The sequence below is a fragment of the Passer domesticus genome, chromosome 1 (genome assembly GCF_036417665.1).
Source record: "Passer domesticus isolate bPasDom1 chromosome 1, bPasDom1.hap1, whole genome shotgun sequence".
Lineage (NCBI taxonomy): Eukaryota > Metazoa > Chordata > Aves > Passeriformes > Passeridae > Passer > Passer domesticus.
The window spans coordinates 28,100,107-28,123,823 of record NC_087474.1 but is presented as its reverse complement, the minus strand read 5'-3'; the positions used below and the strand labels follow the sequence as shown (position 1 = coordinate 28,123,823).

At 36.0% G+C, this 23,717-nt stretch overlaps 1 protein-coding gene and 1 long non-coding RNA gene across 2 annotated transcripts in view; one reads left to right on the top strand and one right to left on the bottom strand.

Annotated features, from left to right (window-relative positions):
• Positions 1 to 18,471, top strand: part of AGMO (alkylglycerol monooxygenase) — a 184,596-nt gene extending 166,125 nt beyond the window's left edge. The window contains exon 13 of the mRNA XM_064411330.1: positions 17,761 to 18,471. Within this exon, the coding sequence (XP_064267400.1) occupies positions 17,761 to 17,841 (81 nt within the window). The 3' untranslated portion in view covers positions 17,842 to 18,471. The remainder of the gene's footprint in view (positions 1 to 17,760) is intronic.
• On the bottom strand, positions 290 to 22,876 carry LOC135295581 (uncharacterized). Its single transcript, XR_010357709.1, has 4 exons — positions 22,793 to 22,876; positions 21,823 to 21,893; positions 18,568 to 18,658; positions 290 to 2,075 (listed from the first exon to the last, which is right to left on the bottom strand). It is a non-coding gene; the product is annotated as an uncharacterized LOC135295581 (long non-coding RNA).
• Positions 22,877 to 23,717: the final 841 nt, after the last annotated feature.

Below are 23,717 nucleotides of genomic sequence, written 5' to 3'. Positions count from 1 at the left end.
ATGGATTTCTGGAGAGTGTGTGTATATCATGTTGTCATCACTACAATAACTGAGAAGGATAACAGTCTAAGTTCCAAACTGATCCATCATGTTCCCTTCACATACAGGGGACTTTTTATACTCGTATTTGTCTTCTAGTGCCCTAGTTAGAGAAAATTATATCCTATCTGTAAGCTCCTCATTTGCAATTCATTCTCTGTCTGTCCAGGGTTTTATTTTGGTTTGGTTTTTGGTCTTTTAACACAACCTGAGTTTTTAGTCACAGTTTTCTGCTCAGCTTTCAGTGGCATACCAATATAAAGGTATATTTTTTCCCCTATATAAAGACAACATATCCCTTATAAAGCAGTTTAAAGATGTGAGTATATAAATCCTTATTATGTTTTCATTGGCTGAAAATTCTTTCTGAACTTTTTGCCCCATAATTCATTTGAGTGTGTTACCACTATCCACACGTTGATAGATTTGGTCCAATGTGAGCTGTCCAAGACAGGAACTGGGCATTTGAGGGGTAAGAGTCTCACACAGGATACATGCATGCATGTAGGTCCTACAACAGGTGGAATGCCAGGCCAGGCTGAGTGACAAGATAAAGTGATTGAAGAGGAACTAAAACCAGCAGGGGGTTATTGTTTATTTTAAGGCTGTTGCTGGTGCAATTTTTGGTGCAAGAGCAAGATGTCAAGTGTAACAATGGAAAGAAAAAAATAAGAGTCATAACCATCAGTGTTTGAGGAGCATTTGCCTTAGGAGGGCAGCAAAAATGAAGTTATGAGGGTTCTACTGCTGTTCTGGGGAAGAGGCAAGTGGGCTTTATATGTTTATTTATCATATGTCCCAAGAGCCTATTTTTTTAACTTCTCTAAGCTTAACAGGGATTTTATACCAACATGCAGATGTTGCTGACCTGTTAGCTTTTTGTTATCTCTTTAAGAAGATATTACTGACTCAATACAAGTAAATAATCTTCCTTGTGCTGTAGTTCATCTGTGAGACAAGCATTGATTCTTTCCGAAGGGTGCTTCTTCTACCATATGTGCCCTGGTGATGGCACATTGCACATCTTCTCTTTCCTCTGTATGGCAACCTATGGCAAGACTCAGAGCTTTATTTGAGTGACCACTGGTAGAGTGGCTTGCCTGCTTGCTATTTCTTGAGAAATAGGAATTTAGTCTCAGTCCATAAAATCATAGAATCAGTTAGGTTGGAAAAAATGTCCAGGGTCATGGAGGCCAACTGTTAATGTAGCACTGCTAAGTCCAACACTAAACCCCATCTGCAGAGCATCACGTACACATATCTTTTAAATACTTCCATGGATGGTGAAACCCTGCTTTCCTGGGCAGGCTGTTCCAGTGCTTGACAGCCCTTTTGGGGAAGACATTTTTAATAATACCCAATCTAACCTCCTCTGGTACAACTTGAGGCCATTTCCTCTTGTCTTACTGCTTGTCTCTTGGGAGAAGAGACTGATCCCATGCCTGACTACATCCTCCTTTCAGCTGTAAAGATAAATAAGGTTCCCCCTGAGCCTCTTCTTCCTCCAGACCAACAATGCCAACTCCCTCAGCTGCTTCTCTTAGGACTTGGGCTCCAGACCCTTCACCAGCTCTCTTGCCCTTCTCTGTACTCGCTCACAGACTTCAATGTCTTTCGTGTAGAGAGGAGCCCAAGACTGGACCCAGAATTCAAGGTGTGGCCTCACCAGTGCTGTGTACAGAGGGACAATCACTGCCCTGGTCCTGCTGGCCTCATTGTTGCTTGTACATACCAGGATGCCATTGGCCTTCTTGGCTACCTGGACACACTGATAGTTCATATTCAGCCAGCTGTGGGCAAGACTCCCAGGTGTTGCCCAACAGGTCCTTTTCTACTGGGCACACTTTCAGGCACTCTGCCCTCAGCCTGTAGTGCTTCCTGGAGTTGTTGTGACTCAGCAGGCTCTGGCACTTTGCTTTCTTGAAGATTTACCTCATACAGTTGGTCTTATCACATCAATCAAGCATGTCCAGATCCTTCTGCAGACTCTTCCTGCCTTCAAACAGATCAAACACTGCCTGTTATCTTGGTGTCATCTGCAAAGAGACAGAGAGTACACTCGGTCCCCTTACCCAGATAAAGATAAAAATATGGAATGAAATTGACCCAAAGACTGAGACCTGAGGAATACCACTTGTGACTGTCTACCAGCTGGATATAACTCCACCATTTTTTCTGTGACCAGACATTTATACAGGTGTTTTTACCAAGAAAAGAGTATGTCTATCAAAGCTATGAGCAGCCAGTTTTTCCAAGAGAATTAAATATTTATGCCAAAAAACTCAGCAGTTGTTCCAACTCAACAACAAAGCTGTAAGTTTCCATCTGATTATATCAGCTGGAGAATCAGCATTGTTGGGTACTGTTAAACCTGTGTGGTTTTTTTGCCTGGCTGCCACTATATAAAAAGGATTGTATTGGACCTGATGGACCCGATGAGCTCAACTGGACTCAAGACAGTCAACTGCTTTTTTTTTTTTTTTTTTTTAATACTAAAACATCCAAGAAAGCATACTCAAATCCAGAGTTAGGTCTTTTAGGTTGCTAAATTCTTCCTCTCCTCATCTCAGTAATAGGCTTCAGTTGTATCAATCCCACATGAGTCTCAGTGCATTTTGACAGAATAATGATAGATATATGTCTTTACCATTATTTCATAATTCCAGATTATATGTGTAATACTACAAATTTTATTTCATTTTTAATGAAGCGCACATTCTTTACAATTCCCTGGTTAATGTTTTACACCATCAGAATGGAATTCTTATTTGATTTGGTTTTTAAATTATGTTTCAGCACAGTACTTCATAAAGAGAATATGGAGTTATGGAGATAAAATCATTAATATAGGTCTAATTGGTTTTGCATATGTCTTTTTACTCGTAAATTGGTCAGTTATATTAAAGATATATAAATAAATGCTACTTCTTACTATCTCAAATTTTCCAGACAATTATATTTACTGAGTATAAATTCACATAGGAATCAACAGACTTGAAATTTGTAAAACTGACAAACCACTGGGCAAAATTACAAAAACTACGAAGAATAAATTTTTCACTTTTCAGTTATTACATGTTCTGGTTATGAATGTGTGTGGGAGAGCAACTTAACAAGAAGCCCATTCACAGCCTGTTTTGGAAATCAAATACTATCAGAAAGTGGCCTTTACCATTGTTGCAGCCTTTTGGAAGATACTAGGTCCAGCTCACCCTGTGTGGATGAAGAGAATGTCTAGGAGTCACTCCTCATGTTCCACTTACTCAGTATTTTAGCATGGCTCATACCCCTATGAGCACAGTAAAGCAAATTAATCCAGGTCCTCATCTGTGGATTAGAAGCAGCCCTGTGAGGGAGTCCCACAGAAAGCTGCTAGTTACAGATAGAACAAACCTATGCATCTAAATTACATAATTTTGTGGGTTTATTAATGAAAACTCATGGTTGTCTATTTAGAAACATGTCTATGTTTAGATTTGTTTGGTTCTTCACTTTTGTCTCTGTTCCTAAATGCATTTACATAAAAGTGTTGACTGCAATAAATTTTTTTTGAATCTATAGGTAGCTTGCTCATTTCTTTTTCTGTGATTGGCGGCAGGTTGAGGTGCTTTTAAGTAACTTTTTCAGTTAGTTTCTCCTTTATTCACAAATAAAGGAGCTGTTCTCTGATGGCGTCATTATGAAATCAGTAGTAAATTCCTAAGATAGACTAATCTTGTGGTATCTGACAGTATTTTCTTTAACAATCATAAGACTCAAAGCCATATTCCAAGTTGTCTGTACTAGTCTCTCCTCAGATTCCATTATCTATCATCACTACAGATGTACCTGTGATTATTCTATAAGATTATCTTATAATAATCGAGTTATTTTACTCATTTGGACATAATTTTTTAAGGTGTAATATTTGTTCTCATTGCTGGAAAAGAATTTATTTCTTTCAGATTTTCAGGCTTAATGCTGTATTTTTAATGTGTGTCCTCCTATAGACTTCTGTAAGATTATTTTGTGAGTAAGGGTTGTAAGATTAGTTCTTATATCACATAGGTATATATATATATATGTAGTATGAATTTGTCAGAACTGTGTCTACACTTCTGTAATCCTGTTTCCTTTCATTCTCTTGCTCTAGTAATTACAGTGATAACACATTTGTTTTTCATATTTCTGTATGATTGATTATTTAAGTATGCAGGCTTATACAAAAAAACAATGTGTTTGGTGTTTGTATAGTACTGCTGAAAAAATGATATGGCTGATATGTAACTGCAAAAACCTTCTATTCTGAGAAAGCTTGAAGGATGTAGAAAAGGAGGATAATTTCAGTAAATATGAAAGGATTCATTATGAATGAGTTTAGAAGTAGAAAAAATTAAAAGGGCTAGCAGAGCAAAATATTGTAAATAGTTTAACTAAAACTAGAGATAAACAATTACCTAGATTAATTAGTCCTTGGAAAAGCTGCTTTGATTCTTAATGAACAATTGAAAATGGTTTAATTATTACTTTTAAATAGGTAGCTAGGGATTGATTTTTATTGTTGCAAAGGGATACTTTATCTTGGGCAGACACCTGACTTTTTAGCAACCTCCGTCAATTAGTTTGGAGAAAAAAAATAGATGATTGCTCACTTTCTAACTACTGGAGTATTAGTTTCTATTTTAAAAATTATGGGACAAGAAAGCAGAAAGGTCAGGCACTGATGATTTTGGAAGTGCAATATATGAGTTGCAAAGGAGTAAGACATGATAGAATCAAACTTCAGTGCATAATACAGGGAGCAAAATTCCCATAACAATTTCCCTGTTTGAAGAGTTTTAGGCAAGGTGTAGTTTAGATACAGTAGTTCTTTTTCCAAATGCATGACTTTCTTAAAAGCTCAGACTTGCTGACTTCTCATGGCTTGGTCAAGTAAAACCACTTTATTCCTCTCATTCTTTCCTAGAAGGATTCATACATGATCCATCTTGCTGGTGGTTTCTATCAAGCCTATATGGCTAAGCTATGAGATCACAACCTAGAGAAGACCTCTCCCTTATCCTTATGCGTTAGAAATATTTTATCTTCCATGTTGGACTTGGCTTCACCAGCTGTAAACCTTCTGTTTGAAGGAGCACTCAGACACCCAACAACAATACCTTTGTGAAAGCTGTCAAGCCAAAGCTGTTGCTCTGTACTGGCTAGGAGAGCAGCTTGTCTTTAAGAGCAAGAATATTGCAATATACTTTGATTCCTGAGCTGATGTATAAAAAGGTGTCTGATGCCTAGGTAGCAATCAAGATATAAAACCTAAAAAATGTGGAAGATTGAATGTAAGTGAAAGGTCTTGAAGGTCTTGATGAGCAATTGGGTGGAGAGGGTTCACTCTGAGGAAGAGTGGTCAGTGGGTGTTCAAGCAACCTGATGTGTGAACATCATTCAGATGGAGAGAACTCATTCTTCTGGAGAGAATGCCCTTTTGATTGTCTGTTGGGAAAATTAGCACTTTTATAGAGCTACTCTTTCCCAAAGCACTTTCCCAAAGATTTTGCAGACATCAGTATTCGTCTGCTTACTTCCCTTGTTGATAGACAGATGTTTTTCCACTTGATAGGAAAAAAGGCTGTAACAGGAGGGGCAGGCACTGCAGGTAGCAAACAGGTGTGCAGCTATGAATGGGAAGTATAGAGCTGTCCTTATAATAAGCAAATAAACTGGTGAGCTGTAAGCTTAACTCTGAGTGCTTCTGCTGATTAATTGAGCAATGAATAACCATTCAATCCAGGTTTGCAGTCTTATAGATGTGCTGTTCTGCTCTTTACTTATCACCTCTAGCTATCTGCTATTCAGTTTCTACTTATTAGTTCCACTTATTTACTGTGTTTTAACAGAACTAATTAATCCCATTTAAGAAATACTTATGTAATATTTCAAAAGGTAGAACTGGGGGAAAGTGTTGAACAGTGGCAGTATAAAAGTTTCAGACCACCTTTGTATCCTGTCCAGAACTGAAACACAGACTTTTGATCAAGTGTACCATGAAAGAATCTTTGGACGTCAATATGTATAGGCAAAAAAAAAGGCAGGTATGAATAGCTACTAAACAGTTACTAAACAGTATCATAAGCTTCATCCTAATGTGATTTAACTTTAATGAAATTTGTGAGGTAGCTGATGTAAATACAATTTTGGGTCAAATCAGTTATAACTTTGCATAAGTGTTTTCTTTGACTTCAGAGTTACACTGGGGATAACTATGGCCCCACAATGCAAAATCAAATCCATATTGTGACAATCAGCCTACTGTCTGATGAAAGAAACAAATCTTTCTAGTAAATGCATGGGATATATGTATTTTATATATCCTTTTGAATGTCTATGCATGTATATATTTATATTCATACAGACATCCCCTTCCATAAATGATATCTTTTCAACAGTTAAAAATTCTCTGCTTTCATATCTAGGGTGATTATCCTGTTCACTAAATTTCTGCTCAGAATGAGAAGGTGAGGAGCACTAGCTCCTCACATGCTTTCACATTTTCATAGTTCGAGATCCAGAAAAAAAAAATCAGTTTTGAACGCTTTCAGTGTTGAGGCATTCAGTACCTGTGCTGCCAAGGTTTATTGAAAGCAGCTGGATGCCTGCCTCTGTCTTCCCCATTTCTTGGAACTACTGCCAGCACAGGTAGTCAGAAGTGGAAAGTAGAGAAATATTTGAGCATCTGTGTGCTCTCTCTCTCTTTCTCTCTCTCAGGAAAACATCTGTGGCTTCCATAGGAAGCACTCATTTTTTTCCATCAGCAAAGACTCTGGATACCCTTGGGTCCAGTTTTGGCACAGCAAGCCAAGTAGGATGCAGTTTATGGCTTAAAACTTATGAGAGAAATCATTCAGGCAGTCCCATCCCTGGCAGAACACCAAGAGAAATTCCCCAGGCTGCAAGCCACATGTGGGTCTCTGACCTTTTATTAGCTCACCATGGGAGAGGTTAACAATTGTTGAGACTTCAGTCCTCCCTTTGACATACAAATACAACAATACCAAATAGCCTTTCCAAGACGAGCATATTCAGGGCACAACATGGTTTTTAATGCAGGGTTTAATGTAGGGAGTGGAGAAACCTCAAAACAAAAACCCAACCCAAAACCTTAGAACTAGAAAAGGATGTGTTGCTATAAAACTGAAGCCTGGATTGGTATTTTTTCCAACACTCTGCCATTGTTCATATTACTATGATTTGTGACTTTTAAAAACCGATATAATCATGAGACAGAAATTCTCACACCATTTTTAGCTCTTCATGTGGTCAGCACCATGATTTATGGAACTAAGATTGCTCAATAGTTGGAGCGACATAAGAAATGCATGCAATTATCTGATTCTTAAGGATGTCTGTTGTATTTATCCAAGAACGTTGTTGAGATTAAAAAAACAAAAAAATGATTCATGATTATTGATATGAGGGTTGTCAGAATAAAAACACAGAAGGCCAAATCCATGTCTTTTTGAAATTTCTGTCTTCTCAGAAATTGCTGTAGTAAATGAAACTATTTTGGATTTTAGTAAAACAGAGATTGGAAAGTAACTCTTTTTTGGGGAAACAGAGTCACCAGCTTTTTGCAGCTAAGAAACTACAGAGACTAATTGTCTTGCTCTATGCTGCATAATCTATGGCGAAGTATGCAGATTGAATAGCCCAGCATTCCAGGCTTTTACCATAATTACTTGATTACTCTTTCAGTCTTAAAGGCAAATTATTATTACTATGCAATCCTGTGGCTTTAGTGTAAAGTATGTTGAGTGTGAAATAGGAGGGAATTAGCTCATGCTTCTGCCATCAGCCTTTGCAGCTATTGTCTGAAGAGGCAATGCAAGCTGATCTCTGAATATAATAGTCCTGTGACTTCTCTGATGGGAAGCAGGTTCAGCCACATTCAATGCCAGAAACTGAGTGGGGAAGGCGGTGGTGGAAAGAAACATCAGATTCTGCTTTTCATACTTTTACTAAGGTGACAACCACATCTGAGACTGAAATTGGTGAAATGTTGCACAAAGTTGGTTATTGTAAAAAAAATAGTTGCTAAGTCATGGTTGCTCCCCGTGTCAAGCAGACATATCTTTATTAACCACTGTTGGCAAAGTAGATCTGAGAAAAAGTTATTTAGAGGTGGAGAGTGCTTTTGTATTCATTGTGAAAAAACAGAAATACCAAACTGGCAGAGATCCTGCACTGGAGAAAGTTCAAGTACAGCTACACATTGACACTGCCTGTCTAACCATTTACAGACCAGTTTCCATACATAGCTGATTCCAATGCTATACCATCCTTAAACCACCCATTATCTAATGAAAAATTTAGTTAGAAAAGGCTTGGGTTTTGTTTCCATTACCCTAAGCACTAGTTATTATAATTTCTTTTTGTGTTAGTCTTTTACATGTCAAAAGATTGATCTTACTCCCCTCCTGAGTATTTTTGTTTGTTTTCTCAAGAATACACAGCATGAAGAATGCATGTTTCAAGCTTTCCTACAGGTCCATTTTTCTAAACCTTTCTATAATTCTTGTAGTCTACTTCATAATTATATCCAGCTTATCTATGTCTCCCCAAAGACTTCACCACCTTTCAGTCAGCTGAATCAATACATTAAATGCTTATTTTGTATAATTCATATATAAAACATAATATGACATGGTAACCTATATATGTTATATAATAATTATATATAAATGCTTCTGTTAATATCTTTCACATTGATACTGACATCTTTTTGTATCAGCATTTTAGTTTAAGACATGTTTTGTTTGTGAAGTACTCTAACTCCAACTTTTTTCTTATATACTCCTCCTTAGTGATTATTTCTCACAAAATATTTGTGTATTTGGTTTCTCTCTAGTACCTCTCATCTCTACTCAATTACATGTTTTCTTCAGTATCTCCAGATTTTTAAAAAACTATTATGAATCTCACATTTTTGAAGAAAAGAGATATATTTAAATTTTTGGCTTTTTTTAATGTTTTGGAAAAGTTTTTCATCCAAATTCTGGTTTTTCTTTCATTTTGTGATGCAATCATTAATTCTTCCTTTCTGGGTGTTTCTTCTCCAACTCAGTTCTGCACCTACCATACAGAAGTCTCATTTGGACCATAGTCCCCTAGTTTTCCTATTAAAAAGTCACATAGATTACTTCCATGAGGCTTTTTTTTTTCCTCTGGCCTAATTAAACAGTACAACTGTATTGGCTTGACATAATAAGAGGGAATATGAATGATTTAGCTCATTTGAATGCATCTGTGGTTAATGTCAATAACAATTTCTTTTATATAATTGAAAGATGATGAGTTTTTGGAATAAATGGGAGTTTCCCCAGGCAATAAGAGAAACAACAGACCACACCCCAGGAAGAGTCTTGAGAGCAGAGAAAAGAGCCAACAGCCAGGACATCTACTTTTCCATGTAAAGGAATGGACAGAGGGCTGGATCAACCACAGCATATTTTTCTTCTCTGTGAACTTAAAAACAGTCACAGTTTATTGCCTTTAGCCTCAAAAGAGGGCTGGCCAGCAGGATCGCTGTGTTCCATCTTTAATGTGGACATGTGCCTTCCATGGCAAGCTCTTTCCTTTATGGTATCAATGAATATTGACCCATTTCCTTCATTCAGAAATTGGTTGATTTGGTTTGATTTTTTTAATACTGAGAACAGCCTTCTGTGTTCTCCATTTTTCAATTAAAGGATTACTTTCTCTTTATGACATGTTGGCTTTAAGAGCAATCTTCATCTAGAATGACTTTTAGCCTTGATCTTCCCCTGTCTGTCTTGAATACTTTTCTGGTGTTTGTTCACTGTACTGGAAATCCTCTCTGCTTGTCACTCAATTGTTTTATCCCTCTCTGCACATTCTTAATCCTTTCTTTCACATTTGCCATTAGTCACAGAAGCCAGCTTTTCCCCATCACGTCTTTTCAACATCTGCAGCAAAGTTTTTCCCATCAGTGATCTAATGTCTGTGGGTTATACTTAAAGGCTGGGATTACTTTTTTAATATTTTTCTCCACATACAATGGAAAAATTTCCATTTTGGAGCTCATAGCTAGTCAGCCTTCTCTCAAGAGGATATTTAGTGTACCAGTGAGTGGAGATCACTTTGCAGCACCTTTGTCAGAGCTCTTTAAACTGACAGAGCGCTCTTGGTTCTCTTCACCACCTGCCAGGGTGGCTGTGCACTACAGCTACACTCTGAAATGAAGGCATCCATATCGAAACAAAGAATATTTTATGCCTGATAATGATGGAGAGATTGGACACTGCATTGCTTCAGTATAGTATTGTATTAAACTGAAAAATTAAAGGATTAAAGAGATTGGAATATGTCTGTAGATACCTCTTTGGAAAATATTACACAGACAGGTACCATCTTGTCCAAATTCTGGAATGTTGTGTTTAGCAGTTTTTCTTCCATGTTCAAACTGTCTTTTTTCTTCCCTGTAGCTGTAATTTTCCTGTATTTTCAAACTAGGATAAAAGCATAAAGGAGAACCCCCTTCTGCATTGCTCCTTCAACTTAATTTGTCCCATCTTTTGAGTAAAACTTTCTTCAAAGCAGGATTAAGCAGTATGGTACCTAAACATTGCTTACAGCCATGACCATAGGAAAAATGTACCCTTACTCTTATATATATGTACAGCCTTTCTCACTTAGAATACTGAATTTAAAAGCATTCAATTATTTAAGCCTAAGAGAACAATATAAATTTGATAAAATGTAAGATCTGTGCAGTAATCTATCAGTTAAAGTAAAATGAGCTTTATTTTTTTAATAAAGAAGATTAAACTGATCTTTACATATAAATTAAATAATATCTTGTGAAGAGAAATGCTTCTTTGCAGATGTCTGTTTAACCCTACAAGTTAGAGGAAGAAGTGTTTGAGGTAAAAGTGATGCAGTGGGGTGTATGCAATTATGTTACAGCTGCTGGCAGGTGTGAAAGTAAATGAGATGTTTCATCTCAATAGATACAACTCCTGTTTAAATGTTTAAGATAATAAATTCAACAACTTTAGCCAAACTGCGAAAGACTATCTCACATGTTTCATTTCTGCAATGAATGGCTCAATAACTCTTTCAATCTCATCTGGCCTCTTAGCCTGCAACAGATTAAACAGGTATGTTTACTGGTTGGCTGTTTTTTATTTTGTTTTATCATCAGTTTTGTTAACTTCTCTGAAAGCCTTATTTTTAATTGTTGATTTAATGTTAATTTAATTGTTGATCTCATAAAATAATTGAGAAAATTTCTATGGCTATAGTTTCTCAAATTTGGGGCTAAATTGAGGCTGGAAAAATTTGTAACATTTAAAATACAAAAGTGGTATTCAGAATTAAGGTCTTCTGAAATTATTGATCTTTGAACTTGTTTTTCAGAGCTATTTGTCACAAATAAAACTAAAGCAATATGAAAGAAACTCTAAAATATTGTTGTGCTCTAGAATTGTAAATTTTGTTCACAGGTTTTATGAAATTTTTAAGCTCAGATGATGATAGATATATTCTAAACACTACATTTATTTTTTTGGAAATTAATTGCAAAACTATGAAACAGGCTTGGTTCAGAAGTTATTTTTAAATGTTTTTAAATTATAAAAAAGGATTTTTCTCTTTAACATGGTTTTACTTTAAGGTCAACTTGAAATAGATAAACATTTTAGGATGATTAAGAAATTTATAGATGGAATTAGGTAACCCTGTGGAAAGTATTCTCAGATGTTTCAATAAAATACTATAAGACAAATTTTATACTAAAGGAATACAGAGTTTATATTCATGTTAATGAGTATGATGTTGATACTGTCTCCAGCTTGCATTAGCTCATCACAAGGTGAAGATTTAATAATTATTAACATATTTTGGAATTCCTATTCATATGACTGACAGGAAAGCTTCCCACTTCAGTAACTAATTTTGTCTTTTGGGGAATGAGGTAAAATCTTCCTAATCCTGGTGCTTAGGTTGTGGATTATTCTGTGACTCGAGAGAGAAAGTAAATCGTAGGTAACAGTTCAACAGGATACATTTATCTGCACAAGCAATTTGAGAGGCAGGGGACTGGCTTCTCCTGAGTGAACGACATGATGCCAGATAACATGCTGCTTGCACATAAGCCATTTTAGGTCTAAATATAACTGCAATAGCACTGCCTGTGTAAAAATCCCCACGTATTTAACTGAGGAATGTGACTTACTAGCTTGTGTGCAATGCCAGGAAAGACAGAGTCAAGCTGGTGCTGTGCTGAGATTTTGCAGCTTATGTGCTTGCTAGCTCAGGCATCTCTGCAGTGCACTTGATTTCGTACTGGGGATGTGTCCAGCTGTGAAAGCAGCTGAGAAATAGATATTCTTTCTCCAGATCTTTCTTTGTCTTTTCTAGGTAGGTAATATAAGCCTTTTAAGGTATTTGGGCTTTTGCAGCCTATGTTTTCATGCCTTATCTAGCTTTAGAGTCTCAGACCATATTTTAATAAAAGAAGGAATGTTTAAAACATTTAACAGAAGGAAAAGGAGGTGTATATATCTCTTCCCTATTGTTTTCTTATTATTTTTTAATACTGAAGTATAAAACCAATGATATATGTAATAAAAGAAGAAGCCACTCTGAGTGAACTATCAATATGCTTTGAGGGTGTTGAAAATACTTGGCTAAATCCTGTGTGTGCCAACAGAGTCTTAATCATAGAGTTATAAAATAGCTAGGCTAAGAAGGGACTTCTAGAGATAGTCTGGTTCCACCTTCCCTGCAGTGAGCAGGGACATCAGATACACACCTTGTTCTAGGTCAGGGGCATGCTGGATCTGTGAGCCCTGCTGCACCAGTAGTCTGATGGCGTATCATGAGCCCTTATGGAGAATTTCCAAACATCTGCTGCTTTTACCGAAATCCTGAACAAAAGCTGTGAAGCCACTGCTATTGTAGCTCTCCCTGTTCCCTTGTATCCACCGTTCTTAAACCAAAAAAAGAGAAAAATTGGCTTCCCACTTTCTTCTGCATATATTTCCAAGTATAAGAGAGTCATTACACAGAGGAAGTACCTTTCTGTTTCCTAGCTTCTCTTTCCATCTATTATTATTGCAACTTTTTTTAAAGTGCAGTCTTCTTGGTCTGCGCACTGTACAAGATTAGTGATTTTTGGATTTGCTACGAATGTTATGGCATTTCTCTACTAGCCTCAGACTGCTCGTCTCCAAACATTGTACTGAGAATGAAGATACATGCATTTGTTATCCAAATCCTGACTTCCAGAAATAGTAAACATCTTCCCCTACTTATGAGACATAAATTTTCCATATCTTCTGTGTATTTCAGCACCTGTAACAGTCATCTGCAGAGAAATGGGGAAAAAAATATGGCATTGGTGAAAAATGCATCATTTGGGCACTTGTGAAAACTGGAGTAGTTTGCTCAATCATTTTGTTATTAATTAGAAAATTTTCAGCCTTCAGCCTTTGTATCAGTTTATGATCTCCGTCTTTAGTTTGAAAGGACAGTGACATTACCCAGACACAGTCCAGACAGAGTCTCAGACGAAGTCTAAAAATTACATTATCATTACTATTGATGGTATGAACTTATGTCTTGTACCTGTGAAGAAGCCATGTCAAAATTTGTATGTAAAGAACATAAAAAGAGCCTTAATCATGTTTAGTATCAGTTAAACTACTCTAGCATCACATTGAGAGGACTAATTGTTTATCATATTTTCCAGTATCAGATCCACTTTATGATGTGAACAGCAAACTTAATTAAATGTATGGATGTACTGATCTTCCTGAGCCCTCTCCAGAGCTAAGAATATGTTATCCAGCACAGAGGTATTCAGAGAATACAATGTAATAAGCCCATTCATATGATGTTGTACCCCAGAAGTTGTGAATAACAGTTGCAGATTGTCTCTGCGGCAAAATTTGGTGCAAACATGTCTGGGCAGAATCTGAGAAATGTCAGAGAATCATTGAATGATTTAGGTTGGAAAGGATCTGAGGTGGTGTGGTTTGAGACTCTTCCCCCTCCTTAAAGCAGAACTATCTTTGGATATTTGTCTACATTTTTAGACCAATGTCTAAAGTGTTCTAATTCTATCCAGATGAAATCTGCAGAAGAGAAAGACATCATGTCTAGGCATCTCAGATATACAAAGACATTACAAAAGAGAAAATGGCAGAAAACAACATTAGTGTTCAGCAACAAAGCTAATCATGCAGAAGTGGGTGCCTGAATTCAGCTAATGATTTTAAAGTACTTTACAGCCTAATAAACTTCGATTGCTCCAGTGGGAATTTCCTGTGAAGAGCAGACTCAGTCCTGCAGTCAATCCATTAGTTAAGCCATCTTTGTTCTTGTGAATAATGTTATTTGCATTTCTACAATTCAGGGAGAGAATATGGGCTGTGTGGAAATAGACTATATGAAAGGAGGTAATGTAAATATTTGTGCTCTTCCAACAGTCTAAAGGACAGTCTATAATTAATCTGTAGTTACTTGAACAGGTAAATGTAACAAGTGTTTATATTAAAGTGGCAAAAAGTTTGCATTTAACTTAGCTAAATATAGGGTTGTGAGAAATCCTGCTTTTAGACTTCTTCCATATATGAATACTGTCCACAGTAATTTTTCATTTTAAGGCAGAAGTGAAACTATTGTTCTTATATCATATTGTTGGTGGAGGAGCTTTGTTCAGTGTAAAAAAGAAAAAGGTATAATACTAAATTCTCTCTTTTTATTTCAAAACCAGATGAATTGTGAAACCAGTATGTGAATATTTTTATCAAAGGACAAATATTAGTGGCTTTGGACAATATAAGAAGGAATGAGTATTTCTGCGAAAATAATTTAGGAAGTTAAATAACCCAAAGCCAAACAATGAAAAAAAACCCTAACCCATTCGCATGTCAGAGTGTTGAGTAGAAAATACAGAATATCTGCACATAGGATTCAGGAAATATGTTTTCCCAAGGGCATTAGAAAAATACTGGTCAACTATAGTTCAGCTTGCCTGGTGGAATGCTCTTTTGCTGCTTCCTGCTGCCCACACTATTGTCTGCTCAGAGTTCTGGCACGTATCGTCTCAGCTTTCCATTCCTGACATCACCTGATTGCAGGATTCGTTCAAGTGGGTCAGGCCTTGTAACTCCAAAATATGTAGCAGTAATCAAAAGAAACTGAACTCCAGCCTACACAGCAAGTTTCTGCTTGGTAGCCCCGTACAGCTGGCTCTGTTCAGGGCAGGTCAGCATTACAGCAGTACAGACAGCCAGAATTGCTGTCATGCAAGCAAGGATGTGGCCTCTTAATTTTTTATCCTGATGTTTGGGTTTTTCTTAGCCCCTCCACCTCCCAGAACCTTGCAGCATTATTGTTTCCTGAATGCATTATTTCCATCAAGTATTGGCAGTCCTGACATTGATAGGCAGTCACTCAATACTTTTATAGAATTGATATATTTTATGGTATTGAAGCCAAACTAGTTTTGCAGATCCACAGTGTGTAGTATGTGATTTTCCATTCTGGATATAATAACTGCAATTCAAAATACTCCCCCACAAGCATTGATTGCATGCTTTAGGAAATTCACAGTGAAGAATTTAATTAAGAACGAAGAAACTGCATCACTTCATTTAAAAAACAGAAATTCACCCAAGATATTTTGTTCATTTTCATCCTATAATAGCAATAACCTTCTTTAGCTGAGGACATTTCCTGGGGCTTAATGGCCCATGGCTGTGCTTCTTCAGGTGATCATCATCATCTCCCAACAGTCATTAATCCCCTACGAATGCCCTGCACCTCAGTCATTAAATGTGCTTAAATGTGCTTCTTCTGAAAATGAAATAGTTCTATATTTAATGCATCTTCCAGGAATAGGAGTGATCTTTCTGAGGTGAGGAATGAAAGAAGTTTATTACTCTGTCAAAGAAGTACTAATTATGACAAGTGGATAAGTTCTGTTTCTGGAGATAGCATGACAAAGAATTTTTCCACTGTAAGAGCATGTTATATGTAAGTCATCGTTTTATGTACATCACGATTTACACTCATCTCAATTGCATAATAGCCAGATCAGAAATAAAGATAGTTATTTGTAGTTAGATTTCTTCTGCAGAGCATCTCCGCATAGAAAAATCTCACCAAACATGCAGTGTGTGACTGCAGTACTGCTTAAAAAGACTTTCCATAGCTGTAAAAATAGAGCTATACAGCTTTACAAGGTGTTTATGATAATACAAGAAAATAAAAAGAAGTTAAATCTTTCATACCTAAAGTCTGAAATTCTTAACAAAAAAAAATCTTTTGGTGAGCGCTTTATGAGTTTTTCCTACAAATAGGACTACAAGTACAGTGCCAACAGCATCATCAGAGGTTTTAAACACAGTAGACAGCCTACTTCTGCTCAAGTAGAATTAAAGCATTCAATGAAAATAATTGAAATTGATAAAAATGGAATGAGAATTGGGGGATTTTAATTGTATTTTATTTGAATTTTACTTACTCCTACATTATGCTCTTTTCATCTTGTGCTACTAAACTTGCATAGTGTACACCTAAAGTACACATTACATGAAGCCTGTACCTGTCCCAAAAAGATTCTGAGAGGGATCAGAGCAGACACTGCCTTCACTGAGTGAAAAATTAGTACCTTTTGGGTATTATGATAATTTATTATTTATGTTGGACATTCTGATCCCATGTACTTCAGTGAGTGACTGTCTAGATAAAGACAGAAGTAGACCTTTGGGCCATGCATTTTTAAATGTTGAATGTTAAATTATGTTAATGTTAAAATTAGAGCTCCAAATTGGCACCTTTAGATTGCAGATTGACCTGAAAAAAGAATTATTACAACCTGACTCAAAAATAACTTGTCAAAATTTTCTGTTTCTTTTAACAAGCAAAAAATGACGTCATTATGACCTTTCAATATAAACAAAGTGTTTTGGTTTACTCACAGAAAAAAAATTCACTTATTTCAGTAACCAATAACAACTGCCTTAATTTTGCAATTTTCCAAGTTAGAGAAATTTTTCTATGTGAAAAACAAAAGTTTCTTTCAGCAAATGTTAGATACAAAATATTACATGCACCCGTGTGCATACACATTTTATCTTGCTCCATTTTGGGTTCTAGACAGAACTATGACCTAATTTAGACTTTATTCTGAAATCTTTCATACTCATCCTAATGCAGTTTTCAGCAAATAAATTTTGAAAAAAAATTTATTAGATCTCTCAAGGAATTTGCCAAATTAAAAAAAAAAAAGTTGCAAAGAGCTAAGGACAAGATAAATAGTATTGCACTTTTAAGTTGTTTTCAATCTACCTTATATCTCATCCTAAACAGCAGGTTGGGGAATTGCAATTAGAACACTTTTGCTGTGGATCCTTTTTAAGGTTATTCATACCTTATCATACAACTTACAGTGTCAGCATTCTTCAGCTCATTTGTCAAAATTCAACAGGAGTGTCCATAATAAAGAGTATTTGAAAAAAGAAAGCATATTTTCTAAGGTGAATTTATTAGTATGCCTGGAATTCTTGTTTAGTTTTTTTTTTTTTTTTCTCAAATTCTCTATTTTCACCTGTTCATTATGTTTACAGATCAATAGAACTTAAAAAACCAAAAAAAAAAAACAAACCAAACCAACCTCATATAATGTTTCTCATTCGCACTGTAAATTCTCTGTTGTAGGTCTTGTTTTCTCTCTGTGCTGCATTCTGGGGAATCCAAATTATGAAGAGGATCACTTCATTCAAAGATAAACACCAATGAAAGAGCAGATTTAACATCACCTTAAATGTGGAAACAGCACTTCAGGACAACCTTCTAAGTTCCTTGGAATTAATCAACCATGAATCATGCTGAATTGAAATCAGTTTACTTATGATACAAGAGATTTGTGATTTTTGTATGAAAGTTTGAAAGATTCATAAGGGAGTATATTCATTTTTATTTGATTTTTAAAATAATAATATTAAATTTCTTCCCAATTTAAATAAAATATTGATTCACAGCATAGATTTTTACATTCATAGGATTACAAATTCTTCAAAACATGTAAAACTAATTTAATTTTTGCAGTGATTTTGTTAGTAATATTATGTGAAAAGTATTTTTCACAAGAGGAATAATTAAAATCATATCTGATGTAACCTGGTATAAAGTGATTGACTGTCTTCTTATTGAGGCTAAACATTAACATATGTGAATGTCATTTTTTCTGTAATGATTGAATTACACTAGAATCTCTATGTCATGCCCAATTCAGTGTTCATAACATACAGCTACATGAGGATGAGTAGTTGAGGCAAGAAAATGATTAAAAACAGCATGATAAAATAACTTAACCTAGTATGAGTTGAAACATCTTCAATAAAATTGGCTGATGCATGCGTTGTATAATGCAGACATGTGGTTATTTACGGAATACACCTGCGTTGCCAACTTTACATAGTGATCAAACCCAGGGATACACGTGGGTATCCCACTGACACTCACCTGACAATATATTTGCAAGGCTGGGCCCTTAATTTCTGGTAGTTTCCTGCTGGGTGATGTCAGGGGAGATGCACGTCTTGTCTTTCAGAAGCTGTTGGAAAGATGGTGTATACTAAGATAGGAAAATTAAATACAAATGGTAGAGGGAGTCTCCAAACAGCAGGACTGGCAAAAATACTGGATCTAGGTTGTTTTTCTTTCCTCACAGTCATCCAAATTTTTTTTTTTTGGCTCCAAGCCTTTTAGAAGTGCTTAAAGTCAAGTAGCTAAAAAATGGATCCTGTCTTAGATGCTTCAAACTAGTAATAATACCTGGATTTAAAAATGAGTTTGTGTTCTGGTTTTTTACCCATTTCATTTTCCTTTAATATGTTAATGGCAGTCTGACATCTCAGATTTAGACAGCCTACTTTGAATTCACTCGTATTTTCAGTCTGTAGCTGTAATAAATGCCACTGTCCATGGAGTGGGATGTTTCTAATAAATTTTCAGAAACACACTAATGTTATTCATATGAAATTGTTGCACTGTCTCTTGATAGTATAATCTAAATTTTAAATAGAATCATCAAAATACTTGGATTGCACGGAACCTTAATGATAGGTTATTTAATGTATAATTTTAAAAAATAACAGAATCTGATTTCAGAAGTACAAGAAAATTACCAGCTTCTCATGTGGCCCTGTAACTTAGCGCACCTCTATTTTCCAAATTTGTAATGGTGATATGGTCAGTTTAATATAACAAAGAATCATGTTGAAAGTCAGTTTCCTTATTAAAATAAATCCTTCAAAGAAACAGGAACAGGACAAAAATTTAACATTTTATTTCAAGGGAAAGTATAATTTATGTCTGATGAGAATAACCTAGTCATTAAAGCAGAGGACAAAACAATTTCCACTTTTCTAAGGGTTTTTAGATCCCAATTTCCTGCTTCCAGGGACTTGCCATTGTGTATAGGTTGTTTGAAAGCAAGGTGTGGGAGAGGAGCAGCATTCTTCCATTGCATACTGATCAGTAGTGTCTGAGAACAGCTCCTTTGACTGAAGGCTTGAAAAGACTCATGATGGGTGACTAGGACTCCTGGTGCTTTACAATAACATCACACAGGTATGTATAAGCAATCCTTTGGCTACAGACTGCAAGCTAGGATTTGCCATTTTTGGAGAAGAAAGTTTCAGGGACAAGCTCTTAGAAACACCTTTGCACCATTCTTTCAGTGGCTCTGTGTTAGGTAACTATATCCCTTTCAACTTGTTGTCACAAATTTTTTAAAATATAAATTATATCATATTTTAGGCACCTAACACCACTACTGGATCTAGTTTATGCTGTCGTTATATCCATTGCAAAGAGTGAAATAATCATCCCAAAGATGTTTGGGTAGGAGTCAGGAGACTTTGGAGACCAGTTGGCCACTGAATTGAATTATGTGCAGTTAATATATATAATGCAAGTAATTAAATTAATTTAATGCAGACTGCAAACAATGCTCATTGCTGCCATGATATTTTGATAAGACAGCCTTCTCCCCTCAGTTTTTAATATTCCATAACTTATTTCTTTATAATTTGACCATGTTGTGTGATTGAACAATCATATAGGATGAAGTGAAATGAGGTGAATTATGTGAGGACAGTAGTGTGAGGACAAAGTATTGATGTAGAACTAACGGATATTGTGTAATTAACTGTCTTTCTTTTGGTAAACCACTCTTTCAGGTCACTAGAAAGAAAAATATTCTAGACTAACAGCCTAGCCTCACATGTCCAAGCATGAAACTTCATAAATAATGTTTGTAATTTGCACTATTGCATAAGACTTCCTTTTGGTCTTGTTTGTTATTAAACTCCCCAGTGATACACCTTAGGAGAAGAATGTGGATAAACAGAACTGTTTTCATCAAGACTGTTAAAAAGCAATTCCCCCCACTCCTACCAGCTGTTGTAAAGTCACATCCCTACACATGGCCTTTCCTGGACTGTGTGCACAGCAATATCAAGTTACTGAAAACCCAGAAGTAAGCAGCTGAATCCTGTGTCACTTGAGACCTGACCCTGCACCATTCAAGTCACCAAAACACTTGCTGCTGACCTCAGGATCGGGGCAGAGCATTCCCTGTATGAAAACAAGAATGATGTAATATTTGCTGCAATTCAAGTTTTGGTGAGGTGCATTGATTAAAAGTAACAGAGTTGCACAATTGCTTATTCCTGAGTGGCTAACCCCGTATCCTTTCTGGTATACTAAACCAGAGCACTTTTTGGATAAATGCTGACAGTTAAAGCTGTAACCTATACTTACCAGATATAAAGGACCCAGGGCACTTTCTCTTGTCTTTGTTGTCTTCAGTTTTCTCTCAGATTTGCAGGATTAAGGACATCATTGCTCAAACTATTGCCTAAAGGGTAGTTGATCAGATATTTTAAAGCTTTTTACAGCCAAATGTCTGTGAGATTTCAGGAATTTATGCAGTGTGATAAGAAACTACTAAACTGCATGGCACTAAAGGTAAGAGTTGTTTGGATTTTTCTTATTTGCTCTTTAATTTGTGACCAAAAAAAGCAAAGTCTTAGCAATGTAGTTCATCAATAACAATAGTAACTCTCAGAGAATACTCAAAGCATTGCCTATTTTGTAAACTATGTTGCCCTTACATGAAGTTTTTCTTAAAACTCTGGCACCTGAAATTGTGTCAATAAATAAATATTTTTGCCTACTGAAAAGAAGACCTATGCAAAGTTCAAAATCTAAAAAGGCAAACAAGATTTTAATCACTAATATTTTAAAACATTTCCCTTTTAAAAAAACCCCAGTGATTATATGAGGCTTGACTCATGGTTTTTAAGCATGGGATTACTAATGCTGAATGGGAAAAAAACTATTCTTGGTCTACCTTTTTTCCATAAAACCTCTGTTTCCAGCACAGGCATATACAGTGCCTATGAGGCAGAGTTCTGCTGGGTTTCCTGGTTCCCTGCTGGTGTGTGACCAGCAATTCAGTTTGGAATTCAAACAAAGCAGACCACAAGCCAGCTCTCTGAGGGGCCCTGACCCTCAATAACTCTCAGCACACACAGACCTCACCACTGTATGCTCTACTGCCTTCCAGCCCCAGCGGATGGGGCAAAGCAAACAAGAGATGTACTGTGGACTTCCAGGATTTTCTTTTTCTATAGGGAAAACAAGTGTTAAAATGCCACATTTGAAAGTGAGGTACAAACCACAACATAAAGCAAAAATAAGGTATCTCACATGCTGGAGAAGCACTTCCATATTAAGGCCAATGGAAAGCTTGGCTCAGTTCTTTGTCTTTTTTGCCCCACCTATGGAAAACAGCAGAAAAATGTGGAAACATTGAGTAAGAATGAACTGCTGAGTGTCCTTGTGTTTATGGTTTGGCACAGAAAAGCGATACAAAATGAATTCTCTCCACCCCACCCCTTGATATATTTTTACTGCTTCCTCCTTTATTCTTTCTCACCATTTTTCTCTTTCTTGCTCTAGTGTTTATTCATCTTTGTAAAATATCCTCTCCTTTCTTGCCTTAGGTTTGTTATGTGTGGAGGTACATAGTGGTATATTATATTATATATCCATAAATATTTTACTTTTTTTATTATTATTTTCTATTTGATGAGAGCCAATACTTACCTAAAGGTGCCTACTTTCTTTACTGCTCCTGTAAGTCAACAGACTGATGTCTTCTAATATTAAAAAAAAACCTGCTCAGACATTGTTATTGTTATATTTATTTCACTTATATTTACCTAGTTTCCTCTAATGATTCATTTTCTATTTACGTTCCAGTAACATGGCTCTGTCCTTTTCCCAGTTTTTACTTGCTCTCCTGCTTCCTTGTTATTAATTCCGTGTAGTTACTTTTTGTCCCTTCAGCACCATGCTTTAGCTGTCACTGTCTCTTTGCTCCAGGATGTACCACTACAGTTCTTGTGGATCATTTTCTAGCCTGCTGATTTTAGATACAGCCCAGTAATAACAATGTTTGATTAAAAAGAGATTAAATTAATAAAGACAATAATGGAACATTTTAACACTATGGAATTTGTGGTGTTTTCTGCTACTTATGTTTTTTTCCACAAACCTTGAATGCAAGTACTTATCAGCACATAAATTACAATTATAGATGTTTGCCGGGAAAAAAAAATATGGTAAGACAATTGAACTGCAATTTTTTAGATCAAAGAATAGGTTATTAACTTACTGAGTGTGATCATGTCTTTTGCTGCTGTCTGTCTGCATTGAGGTCATGAGCCTGTTATTTGAAGATAATGGCATTACTCTTTTGCCTCACGTAGCAGCATTTGTGATTTCAGATCTAACAGCACTTTACCTTCTCTCTGCTCATGACTCATGGCTGACTCACTACCTTTAATCATTCTGAAAGCAAAGATTTTATTTTTGCTCTTCTTTTAATCACAGTGCAAAAAAAAAATACTTTGAGGGAAGGTAAAGTGTTATATTGTGCAGCAGTGTAGGTATGTAGCAGTGTACTTATTTTTGTAGAACCTCAAGTATTCCCAGTTTTCTATCCATGACCATTAACTAGATTTCACAGTGATGTCTAACAGAGGAAAGCCTGATGATCAGGGATTGGTGGAAGAAATTAAAGGTAATTAAAGGCAAGTTTCTGGGAACAAAGTCAGTCATTGAAGGTCAGATCACCTTTGGGTTTATTTTATATATTAATTATTTTGTCTGAAATATAGCTGTAAGAGAAAAGTAATGTCTTCATGATTTCATGGCCAATAGTAAGATATATGCTTGAATACATTTTCTTTGCTAACAATATTCCTATTATTCATGAGAAAATCTATGAGTGTCTCATGCCTATAGTTTATTATGGTTAATCATGCCTGATAATTGGACTATAGAATGTGTATAAATGGCCTTATTAATGAAGAGCAATTATCAATTATTTGTGCTACAAGAGACGAATTACTCTTCAGTATTATTTTCCCCGGGTTTTCTCCTTGCCAGAGAGCTCAGTGGTAGAGTTAGAGTTTAGCTAACACAGTCCTAGGTATTATAGGATCATGAAAACTTGCTGTATTCTACTAATGGCTTCCTCCTTGCACCTCTTTATGGAGACCTGTGGTATTTTTCCCGAGGAATTAACCAGCTCTTAT